General features: G+C 48.4%; 1 protein-coding gene across 1 annotated transcript in view; it reads right to left on the bottom strand.

Annotated features, from left to right (window-relative positions):
• The window catches only part of itsn2b (intersectin 2b), a gene marked incomplete at its 5' end in the record, with an annotated part of 48719 nt that overhangs the window by 17185 nt on the left and 11534 nt on the right, over positions 1 to 20000 (bottom strand). Inside the window, 11 exon segments of the mRNA XM_080527562.1 lie at positions 6615 to 6809; positions 7572 to 7668; positions 8544 to 8665; positions 9210 to 9255; positions 9551 to 9717; positions 15796 to 15848; positions 16384 to 16577; positions 16768 to 16867; positions 17234 to 17406; positions 17908 to 18032; positions 19409 to 20000. The exon segment at positions 19409 to 20000 is cut by the window's right edge and continues 211 nt beyond it. Coding sequence (XP_080383688.1) covers positions 6615 to 6809; positions 7572 to 7668; positions 8544 to 8665; positions 9210 to 9255; positions 9551 to 9717; positions 15796 to 15848; positions 16384 to 16577; positions 16768 to 16867; positions 17234 to 17406; positions 17908 to 18032; positions 19409 to 20000 — 1864 coding nt within the window.

Below are 20000 nucleotides of genomic sequence, written 5' to 3'. Positions count from 1 at the left end.
ACTCTCTCCCTCCTCTCCCCCCTCTTCCTCATCCCTCTCTCCCCCCTCTTCCTCCTCATCCCTCTCTCCCCCCTCTCCCTCCTCATCCCTCTCTCCCCCCTCTCCCTCCTCATCCCAGAGCCTTAGGAAGTGCAGTCTGTGCTGTCTGTGAAAAGTCATTGTCTCCCCCGTCTCCCTTGTCTCTCCCCTGTCTCCCCCGTCTCTCCCCCGTCTCCCTTGTCTCTCCTCTGTCTCCCCTGTCTCCCCTGTCTCTTCCCCGCTTCTAGGCTGCTAGGCTTGGCTAGTGTCCTCTCCTCTGTCCTACTGTCCTCTCCTCTGTCCTACTGTCCTCTCCTCTGTCCTACTGTCCTCTCCCCTGTCTCTCCCCTCTCCTCTGTCTCTCCCCCGCTTCTAGACTGCTGGGCTTGGCTAGTGCCCTCTCCTCTGTCCTACTGTCCTCTCCTCTGTCCTACTGTCCTCTCCCCTGTCTCTCCCCTCTCCTCTGTCTCTCCCCCGCTTCTAGACTGCTGGGCTTGGCTAGTGCCCTCTCCTCTCCCCTGACAACACGCTAAGCCCCCTGGGACATCCTGACTGACACCTACAGCAAATCTGTTTGTACCATAATACGACGGGGGCTCTACACATGCTTATGGGGGGTGGTGGTGGGGGGGGGGGATAAAGCTTTGTGTCCCTGTGGTAAGTTTGTGTATCTGTGCTAGCATTGTGTCTGTGCTAGCATGGTAGCATTGTGTCTGTGCTAGCATGGTAGCATTGTGTCTCTGGTAGCATTGTGTATCTGTGGTAGCATTGTGTCTCTGTAGTAGCATTGTGTCTCTGGTAGCATTGTGTATCTGTGGTAGCATTGTGTCTGTGTGGTAGAATTGTGTCTGTGTGGTAGCATTGTATCTCTGTAGTAGCATTGTGTCTGTGCTAGCATTGGGTCCGTGCTAGCATTGGGTCCGTGCTAGCATTGTGTCCGTGTGGTAGCTTTGTGTCTGTGCTAGAATTGTGTCCGTGTGGTAGCTTTGTGTCTGTGTGCTAGCATTGTGTCTCTGGTAGCATTGTGTCTGTGTGGTAGCATTGTGTCTGTGCTAGCATTGTATCTCTGTGGTAGCATTGTGTCCCTATGCTAGCATGGTACAGACACACACAGACACAGACAAACACACAGACGCACGCACACACGCATACACACACACACACAGACAGACACAAACAGACAGACACACACTGGACAGTAGCTGTATCTAGACATCAGTGAGGAGGCCTGAGAGCGAAAACTATCTGCCCTTGTTGCCTAACACTGTGATAGACGTGTTAACAGTCAACACAGACTGCACTGATTACCCCCCCCCCCCCCCTCCCTCCCCCCTCCCCTCCCCCCCACCCCCCGAGACAAACTGTCCAGACCGTTTAAAGGCGTCCCAACAACACTCACTCAGGGACAGACGCCAAAAACCACGCCACGTTTTCATTTTTTAAACCAAACTTTTTTTTTTTTAATAGTCTACTTTTTCACATTCCAGATTTCAGATATAAATAATAAATCAGGCACATTTTCTTTTCCCTCATAACGGGTCTCTCACCATCCTCATACGGCTGTGTCTGGAGCGGAGACAAGCCCAGAGAGGATAGTAGTATAGTGGGGTATAGAGCAGGAGCCATAGGAGGATAACAAAACACGCCGCTCGATTGCAGATTACTTATATAAGTTTGTTACAGTCACTACACCACTCTCACATCATGCAAACCCAGAGGCACACAGCAGCAGACAGGGCATCAAACCCATCACAGCAGCAGACAGGGCATCAAACCCATCACAGCAGCAGACAGGGCATCAAACCCATCACAGCAGCAGACAGGGCATCAAACCCATCACAGCAGCAGACAGGGCATCGAACCCAGAGGCACACAGCAGCAGACAGGGCATCAGGAACTAGGGATGCACGATATTATCGGCACCGATATTTATCGGCCCGATAATGGGAAATGTATGTTATTAAATATTTATCGGTTTTATTAAATTTTTGCCGATATAGAGCCGATAATGAAGCCGGAAATATTTCTGGTTCCGGTTGACGCGCTCATGCTGCTGCGCCTGCGTACAGCCACGCAGTGTATAGACGAGAGCTGTACATGTCTTTCCCGGTGTGGACATTCTTCAGAGTTTCTGAGGCAGATAGTGCAGGTTCAGCGTTTGCAATTTGCAACACATGTTCGACAAAAGTTCGGAGAGGAGGGCAGAGGTCTACGAGTTACAACACAACGAATCTCATAAGTCACCTTAAGATTCACCATTGCAAGCACACTGTATGGAAGGAATATCAAGCACTAGTAGCAGAAGGTAGCCTAGCCGCGGGAAAAAAAGCTTTACTCGAGACAGCTCAAAGGCTCAAGCAATCAATGAAAAAATAATGGAGTTTATGGCCCTCGACGACCAGCCTTTCTCTGTAGTAGAAGATAAAGGATTTCGCCAGCTAATTTCACATTTAGAGCCCCGGTATACACTCCCAAGCCGCCGCTATTTTGCAGACGTGTGCCTGCCTGCTCTGTATGATACAGTCGCCACACACATCCATAGTCTGATCGATACTAGCGTAAGCCAGATAAGTTTTACCACAACCTACCTCATCCTCATGCACTAAAAGTAGCATAGCCCAGCCCTTTTCAGTTGCTTTATTAAGCATACTAGTGTAGCCTACTATGTGCCTTGTGTCATTCTGTTTATCTGCAGACTAAGCAGCCATTTGGCACTAGTTTCTGTAAAAGTTCTATAAAACTTTTGGTTCTTAAAAAGTCTTTATTTTTGTATTGACTGATGCACTTTATTTTATTTTTTGATATTTTATTTATGCATTTTCAATTTACAGGGATAGACAAGATGCACTTAATTTTTGACACTTTTTTGATCTAATTACTCTTATGTGAGCCTTTTTTGTTTTCATAAAAGGAGGCCAGATCTTGGCTAAAAAAAGCATTGTGCACTGTCTATAACAGATTCTGTTTGTTAGAGGAAATAATAAATGAACATTTGAAGAGTCAGAAGTGTTCTCTTTGTTGTGTTAACAATAGTGATGTAAGTTAGATTTGGTGAGATCACTATGGAATATTAAATCATCAATCTTTGCTCCCTACATAGCCTTTCTTACCTTCAGGTGTGCATGAACTACAGGTTATCAACTGTGAAATTATATCTGTTCTCATATCGGTTATCATATCGGTTATCGGCCATGAGAAGCGGGTAAACATCGGTATCGGTTGGAAAAAAATGCATATCGTGCATCCCTATCAGGAACACAGGCCTTTTCAACACCAGCCGGTTTAAAGTGCAATTTAGCGTCTAGTTGTTGTTGTCTCGTAACCCCCGGCAACGCGCCAGGTAGGGCTTTGCTATTGGACACAGCGGTCAGACTGCAGTAGGAGTCCCCAGGTCTTATCACAGTGTTTCCCCAGACATAGACGAGACTGTGGCGGGCTGCCGTGGTCTAATTTGTCCCGCCATAGTGTCATAACGAATGTAGAAGTATTTTTAGCGCTGTATTTATTCATGTTTTTGTTTTATCTTTTTCCGGAATTGGTGCGGTTGTGGAAGGTGTTCGAGCAGTTTTTTTTTTTTGCTGGATATACAGTGCCTTGCAAAAGTATTCACCCCCCTTGGCTTTTTACCTATTTTATTACATTACAACCTGTAATTTAAACATTTTTTTTAATCAGAATTTTATTTGATGAATCTGCACAAAATAGTGTTAGTTTTTAAATGAAATAAGAAATATATATATAAAAAAAGAATTTAAAAAAAGAAAGAACTGAAAATTGGCATGTGCATATGTATTCACCCCCTTTGTTATGAAGCCCCTAAAAACTTCTGGTGCAACCAATTACCTTCAGAAGTCACATAATTAGTGAAATGAAGTCAACTTGTATGCAATCTAGGCACTGTATATATATTTATTATTTATTTTTTATTTTTTTTACAGTTTTTCTTATTCTTTTTTACAGTTTTTAATTAAAACATTTTTGTGGTCCAACCGCCATAGTCTCACAAACTCCTGGGAAACACTGAGAGAGAGAGTGGGCTCTGTGTAACATGGGGAGGGAGGGGATGGGGGAAACACTGAGAGAGAGAGTGGGCTCTGTGTGGCCTGAGGAGGGAGGGAGGGAGGGAGGGAGGGAGGGGGGGGGGGGGGGGATGGGGGAAACACAGAGAGTGGGCTCTGTGTGGCATGAGGAGGGAGGGAGGGAGGGAGGGGGGAGGGAGGGAGAGAGAAACACTGAGAGAGACAGTGGGCTCTGTGTGGCCTGAGGCCGATGCTAAACGATCTGGTCGATCGGCCTCAACTAACGAAACAGAAAACAAGGGAAGAAGGGAGAGATGGAGGGGGCTGGGGTGTGTGTGTGTGTGGGGGGTGTGTGTGTGTGGGGGGTGGGGGGGGGGGTACAGTACACACAGAGAGACCCACTAGCCCTTCACTTCAGGGGGACACCACCTGTCCTGGCGGCCCACCAGAGAACGTTTTCACACCGGAGGGCGGAGGCGTGGCCTGTGAACCCTCCAATAAGACGGCTAGTTTTGGGGGGGTGGGGTTATGGTTAGGCTAGGGGAGGGGAGGGGGGGTGAAAATGTTCTCCGGTGTCCATTAAGAACATCAGTCAGAATCTAAATCACGCAAATCACTGATGGTAGCAGGAAAAACAGAAACTCAAGAAAACCCAAAGTGCTCATTCATTCATTCGTTCATTCACTCATTCATTCATTCACTCATTCATCCGTTCACTCATTCATTCATTCGCTCATTTATTCACGCATTCATTCACCCATTCATTCATTCACCCATCCATTCACTCATTCATTCACGCATTCGCTCATTCATTCATTCACTCATTCATCCGTTCACTCATTCATCCATTCACTCATTCATCCATTCACTCATTCATTCATTCATTCACTCATTCATTCACTCATTTATTCACTCATTCATTTATTCACTCATTCATTCACTCGTTCCCAGGTTAAAATGCAGCGTGTTCAGTTGAAAAAAGCAGGAAAGGACAAGTCAGAGGGAGGGAGGGATGGGAAGGAGGGATGGAAGAGGGAGGGAGGAGATGGGGGAGGGAGGGGATGGGGGAGGAAGGGAGGGTATTAGTAAAGGGAGGGACCTCCAAACTGTCCCGCCCACTGAAAGCGTGATAGTGGTTCTCTCTGAGGCGTAGAGGAGGAGAGGAAGAAGAGGAGGAGGAGGAGGCTCTACCACCCTATGGAGAGAGAGAGAGAGAGAGAGAGAGAGAGAGAGAGAATGAGGAGAAAGGGAGGGTAGGGAGAGGAGTGAAAATGACAACCATGAGTGAGAAATATAAGATGGTGGTATAGATAGTGAATGGATGGAGGGAGGGAGGGAGGGAGGGATGAAACAGATAGGGTGAGGTGAAGAGAAGCGATGGGAACAGATGTAAGGTCTGTGGTCATCTGTCAACACGTCTGACCACTAGGGGTGCAGCGGTCCGGTATGAACCTCGGTTTTTGGGTCACGGTTTCGGTTCTGTTTTGGTGCGTAAGGAGAAAAGAAACGCTGCTTATTATTATTTAATAAGTTATTTACAAACTGTTACTTTACTTTATTTTGCTTCTACTTATGGAACTTTAACATTCAGACATCTTCCAGAATATGACTGGGGTATTGTAGAATATACAAAATATTAATATATATATAAATAAAAAAACACTTTCAGATGGAAAAGTGCCTCTTAGCCTTGATTACTGGTATAGGAGAGGAAGAAATGAAAGTAAAAGTACACTTTAACCATGACTGCTTAGCCCATATACGCATTATGGTTAATATACGACACGCGCGAAGCAATGCTCGCAGTAACATTTCTTTCACTGTTTTCGTTCCCTCGTCTCTGTATTCAAAGCCAGAACCAGAATGAACGACCCCACACTGCTCCTCCTCTCCTCCTCTCTCCTCTCCTCCTCTCCTCCCCTCTCCTCTCCTCCCCTCTCCTCCTCTCCTCCCCTCTCCTCTCCTCCTCTCCTCTCCTCTCCTCCTCTCCTCTCCTCCCCTCTCCTCCTCTCCTCTCCTCCCCTCTCCTCCTCTCCTCTCCTCCTCTCCTCCTCTCCTCTCCTCCTCTCTCCTCTCCTCCTCTCCTCTCCTCTCCTCTCCTCTCCTCCTCTCCTCTCCTCTCCTCTCCTCCCCTCTCCTCCTCTCCTCCCCTCTCCTCCTCTCCTCCTCTCCTCCCCTCCTCTCCTCCTCTCCTCCTCTCCTCCCCCTCTCCTCTCCTCCTCTCCTTCTCCAGAACCTAATCTCCAGAACCCCACAACCTGGGGCTCCTCAAACTGCTGCCATGTTCTCACCTCCGCTCGCCTTGAACAAACATCTGAACAAGAAGCAACTCAACTTCCAGACAAACCCAGAACCGTTGCACCCCTAGTGTGTGTGTGTGTGTGTGTTCTTAGTCTAGCTCTACAGAACCCCCCTTTCCTGTCGTGTCACAGGAGTAAACAGAGTACATTCACCCCTGACCTCTAGGGTACATGCTAACCGCTAGCTAGCTTCACCCCTGACCCCTAGGGTACACGCTAACCGCTAGCTGACCTCTAGGGTCTAGGGGGGGGGTCAGAGGAGGCGTGTGTTACTCACATTGCTGGCTGGGGTCGCACTCTGCCGTGGTCATCTTGACGTAGTTGGTGGGGAACAGACCGGTGACCCCGTTGACCTCTCCTTTCCACCAATCAGGGTCGTCCTTGTCCGTGACGCTGATCAGCTGACCCTTGGAGAAGCTCATCTCATCCTCGTTGGCGGCCTTGTAGTCGTACATGGCAATGACCTGGCACACTGTGGGGGGGGGGGGGGGGGGGAGGAGAGAGGGGGGGGGTTAGAGATGACCTGACACACTGGGGGAGAGGGGGGGAGAGAGAGGGGGGCAGGTGTGTTAGTTACCTGGGAGGGGGGCAGGTGTGTTAGAGGGGGGGGTAGTTACCTGGGAGGGGGGCAGGTATGTTAGTTACCTGGGAGGGGGGTAGTTACCTGGGAGGGGGGCAGGTGTGTTAGAGGGGGGGGGGGTAGTTACCTGGGAGGGGGGCAGGTGTGTTAGAGGGGGGGGGGGTAGTTACCTGGGAGGGGGGCAGGTGTGTTAGAGGGGGGGGGGTAGTTACCTGGGAGGGGGGCAGGTGTGTTAGGGGGGGGGGTAGTTACCTGGGAGGGGGGCAGGTGTGTTAGGGGGGGGGGGGGTAGTTACCTGGGAGGGGGGCAGGTGTGTTAGAGGGGGGGGGGGGGGTAGTTACCTGGGAGGGGGGCAGGTATGTTAGTTACCTGGGAGGGGGGCAGGTGTGTTAGAGAGGGGGGGGGTTAGTTACCGGGGAGGGGGGCAGGTGTGTTAGAGGGGGAGGGGGGTAGTTACCTGGGAGGGGGGCAGGTGTGTTAGAGGGGGGGGGGTAGTTACCTGGGAGGGGGGCAGGTGTGTTAGTTACCTGGGAGGGGGGAAGGTGTGTCAGGGGGGGGGGGGTAGTTACCTGGGAGGGGGGCAGATGTGTTAGAGGGGGGGGGGTAGTTACATGGGAGGGAGGCAGGTGTGTTAGGGGGGGGGGGGGTAGTTACCTGGGAGGGGGGCAGGTGTGGACTTGCCGCTGGTGGAGCCGAGCATCTTGACGTGCGAGGCGGGAAACCATCCCTTCTGACGCTTCCTCCCCCGCGCCTGACACACACACACACACACAGACACAGACACACAGACACAGACACAGACACATCATTACACACTGTACATAGCTCAGAACTATATACCTCTAAACTACCGTACATGCCTTACTGTACCTATCACTGTCACTGTCATGATTTATATCAGGTTCTTAGCACTATTTGCACTTCTGATTAGATGCTATTCTAACATAATCTAATCTAATCTAACATAATCTAATCTAACATAATCTAACATAATCTAATCTAATCTAACATAATCTAATCTAACATAATCTAATCTAATCTAACATAATCTAACATAATCTAATCTAATCTAAAGGGCTCTGCACACAGCGTGCGATTTCTGTTGCGCGTCAACATTCCATTTTGAAGTTTGAATGGAAGTCTATGAGAACATCGCATCTCAACACACACGGCCCCGATTTTAATCGCACGGCGAAAATTCGATTCCATTCATTTTGAATGGGACAAAGCACACAGCGTGCGAGTTTTGTCGCACTGTCAAATTTGTGCTTTGTCCCATTCAAAATGAATGGAATCGAATTTTCGCCGTGCGATTAAAATCGGGGCCGTGTGTGTTGAGATGCGATGTTCTCATAGACTTCCATTCAAACTTCAAAATGGAATGTTGACGCGCAACAGAAATCGCACGCTGTGTGCAGAGCCCTTAACATAATCTAACATAATCTAATCTAATCTAACATAATCTAATCTAATCTAACATACTCTAAGATCATCTAACATAATCTAACATAATCTAACATAATCAAATCTATTCTAACATAATGTAACATAATGTAACATAATCTAATCTAATCTAATCTAACATAATCAACCAACCCACCCAGCCAGCCTAATGAGAGGACTGACCTGCAGTTCCCCCAGCCACCACCCGGTGGCGTTCCTGCTGAGGATGAGGATGAGCTGTCCTGGCACGAGGCTGAGCTGCTCGGCCCCCGTGGCCGAGTACAGAGACGTGACCTGGGCTATCTCTACACACACACACGCACACGCACACACACACACACACACACACACACACACACACACACACACACACGTACAGACACACAGACGCAAACACACACAAAGACACAGACACAGACACAGACAGACACACACACACACACACACACACACACACAGACAGACACAGACAGACGCACACATACACACACACACACACACACACACACACACACACAGACGCACAGACACAGACGACAAGAAATAGACGATAATGATGAAAAGGAAAAGATTGGCCAAACCACTGCAGATGAACTGACTTGCGCTTTCTGTAAGGTTTGATTGTGTTGAAGGTTGAGTGTGTGTGTGTGTGTGTGTGTGTGTGTGTGTGTGTGTGTGTGTGTGTGTGTGAATGTATGTACAGTATGTATGTATGTATGTATGTGTGTGTGTGTGTGTGTGTGTGTGTGTGACTGTGTGTGTGTGTGAGTGTGTGTGTGTGTGTGTGTGTGTGTGTGTGTGTGTGTGTGTGAGACTGTGTGTGTATGACTGTGTGTGTGTCTACTGTACCTGGTTTTTTCCCCGACTGTCCTGTCTTACCAGAGATGCTCGACGTCTGCAGGAACACAAGTTACAACTGTCAGTTACCCTGACAACTGTTACCCTGACAACTGTTACCCCAACCACAACACACCTTACACCTGTTACCCTGACAACAACAGACTGAACTTCCAGTCCACCTCCACAAATGAAAACACATTTCTTTCTTTCTTTCTTATAAAAGTCTTGTGAGACTTCAAAATAAACCTGGATTTTCCTTCAGCCACGTTGATGGAATACCCCCCAGTTACTAGGCAAATGTGTGTGTGTGTGTGTGTGTGTGTGTGTGTGTGTGTGTGTGTGTGTCTTACGTCAGTCTCTTTGGGTTTGACGTAGTTGGAGGGGAACACCCCGGTGCTGTCTCCTACGCAGCCCTTCCACCACTCCCCCTCGCGCTGCGTCACCAGGATCACGTCCCCCTCCCGGAAGGTCAGGTCCCCCGGCTCTGGGCTCTCATAGGTGTACAGAGCCACATACTCTGGTGGGGCACAGAGAAACACACTCACTCAACACTCTATTAGGAACACTGTACTAATACTGGATAGGGCCTCCCTTTATTAACACTTTACTAATACTGGGTAGGGCCTCCCTTTACTCTCAAAACAGCCTCAGTTCTTTGTGGCATTGATTCCACAAGATGTCGGAAACATTCCTTTGAGACTCTGGTCCATGATGACAAGATTGCGTTGCAGATTTTTCAGATGCTATTTCAAGCTGTGAATCTCCCGTTCTACCACATTCCAAAGGTGTTCTACTGGATTCAGATCCGGTGACTGGGAAGGCCGCTGGAGAACACTGAACTCATTGTCATGTTCATGAAACCAGTTTAAGGTGACTTGTGCTTTGTGACGTGGTGCGTTATCATGCTGGAAGCAGCCGTTAGAAGACGGGCACATGTATTTCCTGGATTAAGTTGTGTAGTATATTTGTACTTAAAACACACATGGTGTGGGCCTGGTCTACTGAAGATGGGGGTTGTATGACGACCATGCTCAGGACACTGACTGTCCTTCTATGGTCAGCTGTGGAATGACTTCCTGGAAGTCACTAGGCCATAGTGACATCACAGGTGACTGCCCCCTTCTCACATCTTGACCATCTCTACAGTGAAGGTGATAGGCCATTGCCTGTGACTGTATTTGCATATTGTGTATAAATAAGGGTGTGGGGCCAAAGGGGGGTTCTCTTAACCACCCCAGCCCAGCAGAGGAGACCAGACATAGGATCCAGCTGTTGGTATCTGTATATGTTTTGTACTTTAATTAAATCGTCTTAAACTCAATAACTGTTCTTTGATTCATAACCAATAAGATAATATACGACAGTTGCTTTACCCCTCTCCTAGGGCATCGGTGGTCACAAATGGGACCCGCTCTCAGTACTTTCCCTTGTCAAGGGGAACACGGGAAGGTTATCCGTTGAGCCCTTTGTTATTTGTCTTGGCACTTGAACCCCTCTCAATAGCACTCAAATCTGCAGCCTTTATGCATGGGACACAGAGATGGGGTTCGGAACACAAGCTATCTTTATATGCGGATGACCTGTTATTATATGTGTCCGACCCTGTGTCATGTATGCCTGACATCACAAAGCTACTCTCCAGTTTTGGCCTCTTCTCTGGATATAAGCTGAACTTCTCTAAAAGCGAATGCTTCCTGTTAAACGCCTTGGTGCTTCAGATCCCCCAGAGTAGCTTGCCCTTTCAAACATCCAAAGTTGGTTTTAAATACGTAGGAGTTAATATTACCCGTCAGCAGGGCTCTACAGTGCGACCATTTCACTCGCATTTGCGACTAAAAATACATCTGTGCGACTAGAGAAATAAATTGACGAGCACACGTGCGAGTACAGATATATATATATATATTTATTATTATTTATTTATTTTTTAATTCTAAAAATAAATCTGCGCGAACCGTGTGGCCACATTTTAAGCCGTCAGCCAGCCCGCTACGACCACGGGAAGTCATGTTAAAAGTGAAGTTACTTCTGTTAAACTGGCGCTAAGCTAACATCGCTAATCGCTAACTCCCTTTTGGGCCTTAAAGAGACAAGCGCCCTTTTCTCATCTCAAGCTTCATTAGCTTCATTAGCTCACCACATCTACAGATTTGGTCCCACACACTCCAGATTTGAACCCAAGGTTACAACCAGGGTTAACTACCCAGGGTAGAAAGTAGAAAGCTCTCAGACCTTCAGAACCCATTGAAAGTAGTGGAGGTACTTCAGAAGTCCAAATGCATCTCTAATCCTAGGAAACCCTAGGAAGCAAGTTGCCTAATGGCATGAAAATGCAACATGTTGTACTTGAGTGTGGCAGAGAGGTGGGACCCCCGGGGATGGTGGTGTGCTAACAGCTAGCCGCCGCAGAGGCACCGTGCTGGGCTGGCCACCTCCACATGTCACCACCCCGGGCAGCATGGGGCTGGGGACTGGTCATCTGGATGTGGGGTAGTTTAATACCCCTAGATGTGGAGTTGTCTGGCCACCGTGTGTGACTGATGTAGCCTGACCCAGCAGCAGGGAGGTGGGCAGCATGGAGACAGACCTCTGCATGGCCTGGCTGGGCTGCTAGCTGACAGACCTAGCCCTAAAGCCTGGCTGGGCTGCTAGCTGCTAGCTGACAGGCATGACATGGATGAATGAATGAACATGCTGCTAACCAGGAGAACTTGACACAGCTAGTTACCATAATACAATGCCATCAACTCTGCGTCTAGTAGGGCTGTAGGCATGGGCCAATGTGTGATTTTGGTGCAAAAATTGCAAAATCACTAATAAAAATGTGTTATAATTACATTTTTCACTGTGCTCCTAAATTTCTTTGTGTGCCCCTAACATTTTTCATTTAGGAGCACATGTGCTCCTAGTGAAAAAGGTTAGCGTAGAGCCCTGCCGTGACTTCACAGGCCTCTACAAACATAATTTCGAACCTCTCGTAAACAAACTTAAATCTGACCTTCAGAGATGGGACGCTCTCCACTTGTCCTTGGCAGGCAGAGTAAATTCGGTCAAAATGAATGCCCTACCCAGATTCTTATATTTATTCCAATGCCTACCCGTGTTCCATCCAAAATCCTTCTTTAATTCTATAGACAGGCTTATATCATCTTTTATTTGGGGTGGTAAATCTCCGAGGGTCCGCAAAGAACTACTTCAGAGGCATAGACAGATGGGGGGCCTAGCTCTTCCAAACCTTCTTTTCTATTATTGGGCCGCTAACATACAGAAAGTCGTCCACTGGACTCACTCTTCAGATGCGGGCTGGTGCCTGATGGAGGCAAAGTCTTGTTCCTCGTCCTCTCTTCACGCCCTGGTCACATCTAAGATGCCATTATCTCCCTCTAAATACACCAACAGTGCAGTTGTTGTCTCTACTCTCCGAATATGGTCCCAATTTAGAGCACATTTCAAACTTCAAAGCTTTTCAATCCAGTCCAATATGTCACAACCACCTCTTTATTCCAGCGAAGCAAGTAACTTTTTCTCTTTGGCAACAGGTGGGCCTTGTAAAATGTAGAGACCTATACATAGATGGCATATTTGCAAACTTTCGTGACCACTCAAATAAATTCCATCTACCTAACTCGAACCTCTTTCGCTATTTCCAGATCCGTCATTTCATCCAAAGTCAATGCCCGTCCTTCCCTAACATGCCTCCATTATCTGTACTTGACACAATCCTCGATACTCCCACCAGTCAAAAATGTCATATATCGAGACTCTATGACATCATAATGTCCCTTAAAGGAGAGTCAATTCATAAGATTAGAACAAGCTGGGAGGAAGAACTTGGTCAACAAATAGCGGATGAAACATGGAACAATGCATTAGACAGAGTGAATAGGAGCACCTCTTGTGCCCGACTTGGACTTTTACAATTTAAAGTTCTTCATCGTGTCCATTTCAGTAAACACAGACTATCCAAAATATTCCCTGAGCTTAACGATATTTGTGATCGGTGTCACAATGCCCCAGCAGACCTTACCCATATGCAGGGATTAAAGAAAAAAAAAATCTCCTGACTGAAAATGTGTTCAAGCCAAGTCATATTCTCATTTTAACCTCCACTATATGTTTGTATTTTATAACGTTAGCGTTTTAAGGGAAGAAGATTCTTTTGAACAGCTTTTCTATTGCCAGTTTGCTTTTATGTGATATCAATGCTGTTTTCAATTCATGAAATAAAATTGATACTTATTGCAAGGGTTGACTCTGACATACAAATAATCAACCATCTACATAACTTTTCAGTGCAAGTTTTTTATTTACATTGTGCCAACGGAGCAAGCTTACAACTTGAACAAGGAACTAAAATAATTCATTCATTCATTCATTATAGTTAGTTTCACCTACAGTATATTAGTGAAAAGAGCTGAAAGAAAATACATGAATGAAAGGAGAGAACGAGTACAGAATGATAAATCATTCAGAATGTTATTGGTTTTAATATTTCACAATCTGCCAGAATAAGCACGCTCCCTCACACGCCCAGCCCATCATTTTTGATGCCGCTAATGTGTGTAATAAAAAGTGTGACAATGTTGAAAGACAGCTGATAGCTGTCAATCTAGAGGGGGAGTGGTTGGGGGTGGGGTTAACCAGCTATTGTTACCACCCATTACCTGCCTGTGTGAAAGTGTGACAAAGAACGAAACATTTGAAGGGCTATTTCTCAGGATTGTGATTTCAGGGTTAAGAACTTTCAAATACGTCTTAATGTCGTCTTAAATGTTTTCCTGATTTCTATGTATGATGTATCATTTGAAAGCTTACAATCTGTAGTTTAAGCATATGTAAAAAACAGAAAAATTACTTTGCCTACTTGATGATCATTCCACCATATCGCGTCACATATGTATCCCTCCGCCACACAGATGTTCTACTAAATGACCGTTAATTAGACTACCGGTACATTGTTTGTGTTCAGGTTACTAGGCAACAGTCCATTTGAAGTTCAGTTGCGGAACTATTTTTTGTTGATTTTTATGATTAAATAAACAAACAAATCATAATCTGTTGCCGCTTATTACTGTTAACTAATAAATCGCGCTGTAGAACTGTTGTATAAAAGCAATATCACACTCGAGGTCGTGCTGTTATACTGAATATGTGTATTATTATCTGCGGCCTGCGGCCTCGTACCTACGACCGAATCACAGCCGTGCTGATATTCAGTATAACACACTCCCTCTCGTGTGATATCGCTTAATTATAAATATCCGTTCGTTATATAATATTCGTTGATGAGTACAGGCATAATCAAACGTAGGCTACTGCAATTACTTTGCTGCGGTAGCTATGCATGCACCACACAACTTGATAGGTACATACTGTGCAGTGTATCATTCATAACTGTACATAGGCTACACATATCATAATATCTTATCACTATTGCATGGAACTTGGGTAAACCCGCTGTGAAAAAAAACCCTCAGCTCCAACCAATCTGAAGGGATTGGGAGACATACTGTACAGTTTATCATATCACTGTCTGTATATCTTATGTATCCCTATTGCTATATATAGCCTATATATAAACACATTATGTTACAAATATCAGTCTTATCCACTGTATCTAATTCAGCACTGAAGCCTGAAGATTGAGCACAGTGTGTGTCCCCTTGCTACCTCTGCTGATATAAAAGAGAATTGCAGCCTTGGAGAAAAAGATGGCAGCCGAATACCAAGGCAAATACACAGAAACACACAGAAATACTGCAAAATCGCTTTATACTAACTCAATTTTGAAAATGTAAAGATGCTGGGTGGTAGAACTCACATATCTAGGAAAAGTCATGAAAGGAGGGTCCTGAAATCTGATCGAGTGCAAAGGTAGAATGTTTTTTGTACTCACTGAGATCAAATGACACCTCACGGCTGCCCTAGTGTTGTTTGTTTAATTGGTTTTAATGGGCACAAAGTGCGCCAAGAAAACATTCCTCACACCATGACACCACCTCCGCCAGCTTGTACTCTTAACAGGTGTACAGGTGTTCCTAATTAAGTGTTCAGTGAGTGTACATTCAAGTCAAGTACAGAATGTATTTGGACAGAGAAGTAGTGTATCAGCCTTAGACACCACTGGACCACCCCAGGCCATGGTACTGGTGCTAGACCACTGGACCACCCCAGGCTATGGTACTGGTGCTAGACCACTGGACCACCCCAGAACATGGTGCTAGACCACTGGACCACCCCAGGCCATGGTGCTAGACCACTGGACCACCCCAGGCCATGGTGCTAGACCACTGGACCACCCCAGGCCATGGTGCTAGACCACTGGACCACCCCAGCCCTCTAGAATGTGTTCTTATCCACAACCAGGAGATCAGGAGAAAGAGGGCTTCTGACAGAGATTTGAGGAGGGTTACCCTCTGTCTCCCCTTCTGTTTGTAAGACAGATATTTGAGGAGGGTTACCCTCTGTCTTCCCTGCTGTTTGTAAGACAGATAAGGAGGGTTACCCTCTGTCTCCCCTGCTGTTTGTAAGACAGATATTTGAGGAGGGTTACCCTCTGTCTCCCCTGCTGTTTGTCAGACCGAGCGTGTCCTACCTTCTTGCTGAGAAGCGTCTGTCTCAGATCCATCAGGAGGTGATTGCATCGAGCTGGAAACAAACAAACCAACGTTATAGACACGTCATTACTCCTGCCCAAGGGCATCCTGGGTATACAAACAACTTGGTTCATACATTGGTTAAACCATTATAGATACAAATGAATTATTGGATGCAGTTTACGTTTACATTTTCGGGCATCTAGCAGATGCCTTTATCCAAAGCGACTTACAACAAACACATTTGTCTAAAGTAAGTGAATCGTCTGTCCATCAGACATCGTAAGAAAAAGTAATCTATGCTAGTTTCCTAGGCCATGCATCCAACATTTTAATTAAAATGTTATTTTAGGATCATCTCGATAATTCCCCGACCCTAGTGTGTGTGGGCGTGCGTATGTGTGTGTGTGTGCGTATGTCTGTGTGTGTGTGCGTATGTGTCTCTGTGTGTGTGCGTATGTGTGTCTGTGCGTATGTCTGTATGTGTGTACGTGTGCGTGTCTGTGTGTGTGTGTGTGCGTATGTGTGTGTGCGTATGTGTGCTCGTATGTGCGTATGTGCGCGTATGTATGTGTGTGTGTGTTTACTCTGCTTGGTCGTCCTCCCCTAGCAGCGTGACGTAGGTCTTGGGGAACCAGCCCTGCAGCCCCCCCAGCTCCCCCAGCCACCAGCTCTCCTGCTGCTCCAGCACGCGGATCACGTCCTCCTTGCTGAAGTTCAGGTGGCTGTCCGTCTTGGCCGTCCAGGAACACAGGGCCTGGGCCAGCAGGTTACCCACCACCTGACCAGGACAGCAGGGTTAGGTTGGATTAGTCTGTCTGTCTATGTGTGTGTGTCTCTGTCTCTGTCTGTCTATCTGTCTGTCTGTCTGTCTGTCTGTCTGTCTGTCTCCAAAGTTCCAGCTTCCTAGTTCTAGTACGTGCAGCCCGTGGGTGAAAGCAGGGTTCCCCAGGGTTCTGGGTCAGCCTTACCTGTCCCTGTTCAGAGGGGGTGGGGTTCGGGGCGTGGGTGGGGGTGAAGGCGGAGTTCTGTCCCGATCCGGTGGGCATGGCGGCCTCTCCTCCCGATATCCTGAGGGGTGAAAGGTCAAAGAGAGGAAAGTTCACGACCCTTCTCCTGTCTGTATCCATGTCCACCGTCTCCATCTGGTCGCGTGTTGAGAAAATGTGTGTGTGTGTGCGTTCCTTCGTGTGTGTGTGTGTGAGTGTGTGTGTGTGTGTGTGTGCGCTCCTTCGTGTGTGTGTGCGTTCCTTCGTGTCTGTGTCTGTGTGTGCACTCCTTCATGTGTGTGTGTGTGTGTGCGTTCCTTCGTGTGTGTGTGTGCATTCCTTTGTGTGTGTGTGCCTTCCTTCGTGTGTGTGTGTGTGTCCGTTCCTTTGTGTGTGTGTGTGCGTTCCTTCGTGTGTGTGTGTGTGTGTGTGTGTGTGTCCAGTGTACCCAGTGCTGCTGGAGTTGGACAGCTGGGGCCGGAGGGCCTGTCGGGGGGGGGCGGCGGCGGGGGGGGGCTCGGGGGGGGCCAGACGCTCCACGTAGCTCTCAGGGAACCAGCCCATCCTGCCCCCCACGCCCCCGTACAGCCAGCCAGGCTCACGCTCTGTACTCTCATCCACCTAGACACACAGACACACACAGACACAGACACAGACACAGACACAGACACACACACAGACACAGACACAGACACACACACACAGACACACAGACACATAGACAGACACACAGACACAGACACACAGACACACAGACACACAGACACACAGACACACACAGACACAGAAACACACAGACACAGACACAGACACACACACACACACACAACGGGATTTAGTTTCCATATTCTATTCATCTTCCTACCTGTATGACATCACCTTCCTACCTGTATGACATCACCTTCCTACCTGTATGACATCATCATCTTCCTACCTGTATGACATCACCTTCCTACCTGTATGACATCATCATCTTCCTACCTGTATGACATCACCTTCCTACCTGTATGACATCATCATCTTCCTACCTGTATGACATCATCATCTTCCAACCTGTATGACATCACCTTCCTACCTGTATGACATCACCTTCCTACCTGTATGACATCATCATCTTCCTACCTGTATGACATCATCGCCCTCGAAGCTGAGCTCGTCCTTGTTGCGGGCGGTGAAGGGGTACAGCGCCTTGAAGGAAGTGAGCGCCGCCGACTTCCTGTGCTCCGTGGCCTGAGGCTGCAGGCCGCCTGGGGAACCAATCACAAGACAGAAGCCCTCACCACCTGACCAATCACAAGACAGAAGCCCTCACCACCTGACCAATCACAAGACAGAAGCCCTCACCACCTGACCTGAACTCTCTGGGAGGTCAAAGTTCAGAAATGCCCTAAAAACATATACAAATATAAAATGGACTGCACTTATACAGCGCCTTATTCCAAAGCGCTTTACAACGGCCTCTCATTCACCCATTCACACACCAATGGCGGCCAAGCTACCAAGCAAGGCGCCGGCCCGCTCACTGGGAGCAGTTTGGGGTTCAGTGTCTTGCCCAAGGACACCTTGACATGTGGCCAGCCGGGGCTCGAACCACCAATCTGCCAACCTTGCGATCATTAGACGGCGGCTCTAGCTCCTGAGACACAGCCTCTACCTCCTGAGACACTGCCTCTACCTCCTGAGACATAGCCTCTACCTCCTGAACCACAGGCTCTACCTCCTGAGACACAGCCTCTACCTCCTGAGACACAGCCTTTACCTCCTGAGACACAGCCTCTACCTCCCGAGACACAGCCTCTACCTCCCGAGACACAGCCTCTACCTCCTGAGACACAGCCTCTACCTCCTGAGACACAGCCTCTACCTCCTGAGACACAGCCTCTACCTCCTGAGACACAGCCTCTACCTCCTGAGACACTGCCTCTACCTCTTGCACCACAGCCTCTACCTCCTGAGACACAGCCTCTACCTCCTGAGACACAGCCTCTACCTCCTGAGACACAGCCTTTACCTCCACCAGCCTCTACCTCCTGAGACACAGCCTCTACCTCCACCAGCCTCTACCTCCTGAGACACAGCCTCTACCTCCTGAGACAGCCTTTACCTCCACCAGCCTCTACCTCCTGAGACACAGCCTCTACCTCCACCAGCCTCTACCTCCTGAGACACAGCCTCTACCTCCTGAGACACAGCCTCTACCTCCTGAGATACAGCCTCTACCTCCACCAGCCTCTACCTCCTGAGACACAGCCTCTACCTCCTGAGACACAGCCTCTACCTCCAGAGACACAGCCTCTACCTCCAGAGACATAGCCTCTACCTCCTGAGACACAGCCTCTACCTCCTGAGCCACAGCCTCTACCTCCTGAGCCACAGCCTCTACCTCCCGAGACACAGGCTCTACCTCCTGAGACACAGCCTCTACCTCCTGAGACACAGCCTCTACCTCCTGAGACACAGCCTCTACCTCCTGAGACACAGCCACTACCTCCTGAGACACAGCCTCTACCTCCTGAGACACAGCCTCTACCTCCACCAGCCTCTACCTCCACCAGCCTCTAACTCCACCAGCCTCTACCTCCCTCCCTCCATCCCTTCCCTCCCCTCCCTCCCTCCCTCTCACCCTTCCTCTCCTCCAGGCCTCGGAGGAGGGCAGACAGTTTCTCGTGGATGCCTGACTTCCCTGTCTGCTGCTGGCGCGACGCCTCCTCCTCCTTTCTCCTCCTCTCCTCCTCCTGTTTCTTCCTCTCTTCTTCGCCCCTCCTCTTCTTCTCCTGCTCCTCCTCCTCCCCCTTCTTCTTCCTCTCCTCCTCCGCCGCTCTCTTCCTCTCTTCCTCCGCTCTCTTCCTCTCCTCCTCCCGCCTCTTCTTGCCTTCCTCCTCCTGCCTTTTCCTCTCCTCTTCCCTCTTCGTCCTCTCCGCCTCCACCCTCTTCCTCTCCTCGGCGTCTCTGATGGCAGCGTCCGCGGCTCTCTGGCGCCTCCTCTCCTCCTCCTCCCTCTCCCTCCTCCGCTCCTCCTCTCTCTCCTCCTCCAGCCTCTTCCTCTCCTCCTCGCGTTGGCGTCTCTCCTCCTCTTGCCTGCTCCTCTGCTCCTGCCTCCTCCTCTCTTCCTCTCTCCTCTCCTCCTCTTTCCTCTTCCTCTCCTCCTCGCGCCTGCTGTCCTCCTCCTCCTGTCTTCTCCTCTCCTCCTGTCTTCTCCTCTCCTCCTCCTTCCT

Source organism: Nansenia antarctica (genome assembly GCF_963989245.1).
Source record: "Nansenia antarctica genome assembly, chromosome: 3".
NCBI lineage: Eukaryota > Metazoa > Chordata > Actinopteri > Argentiniformes > Microstomatidae > Nansenia > Nansenia antarctica.
Note: the sequence above shows the minus strand (reverse complement) of the source record. Positions and strands in the feature narration are given on the sequence as shown.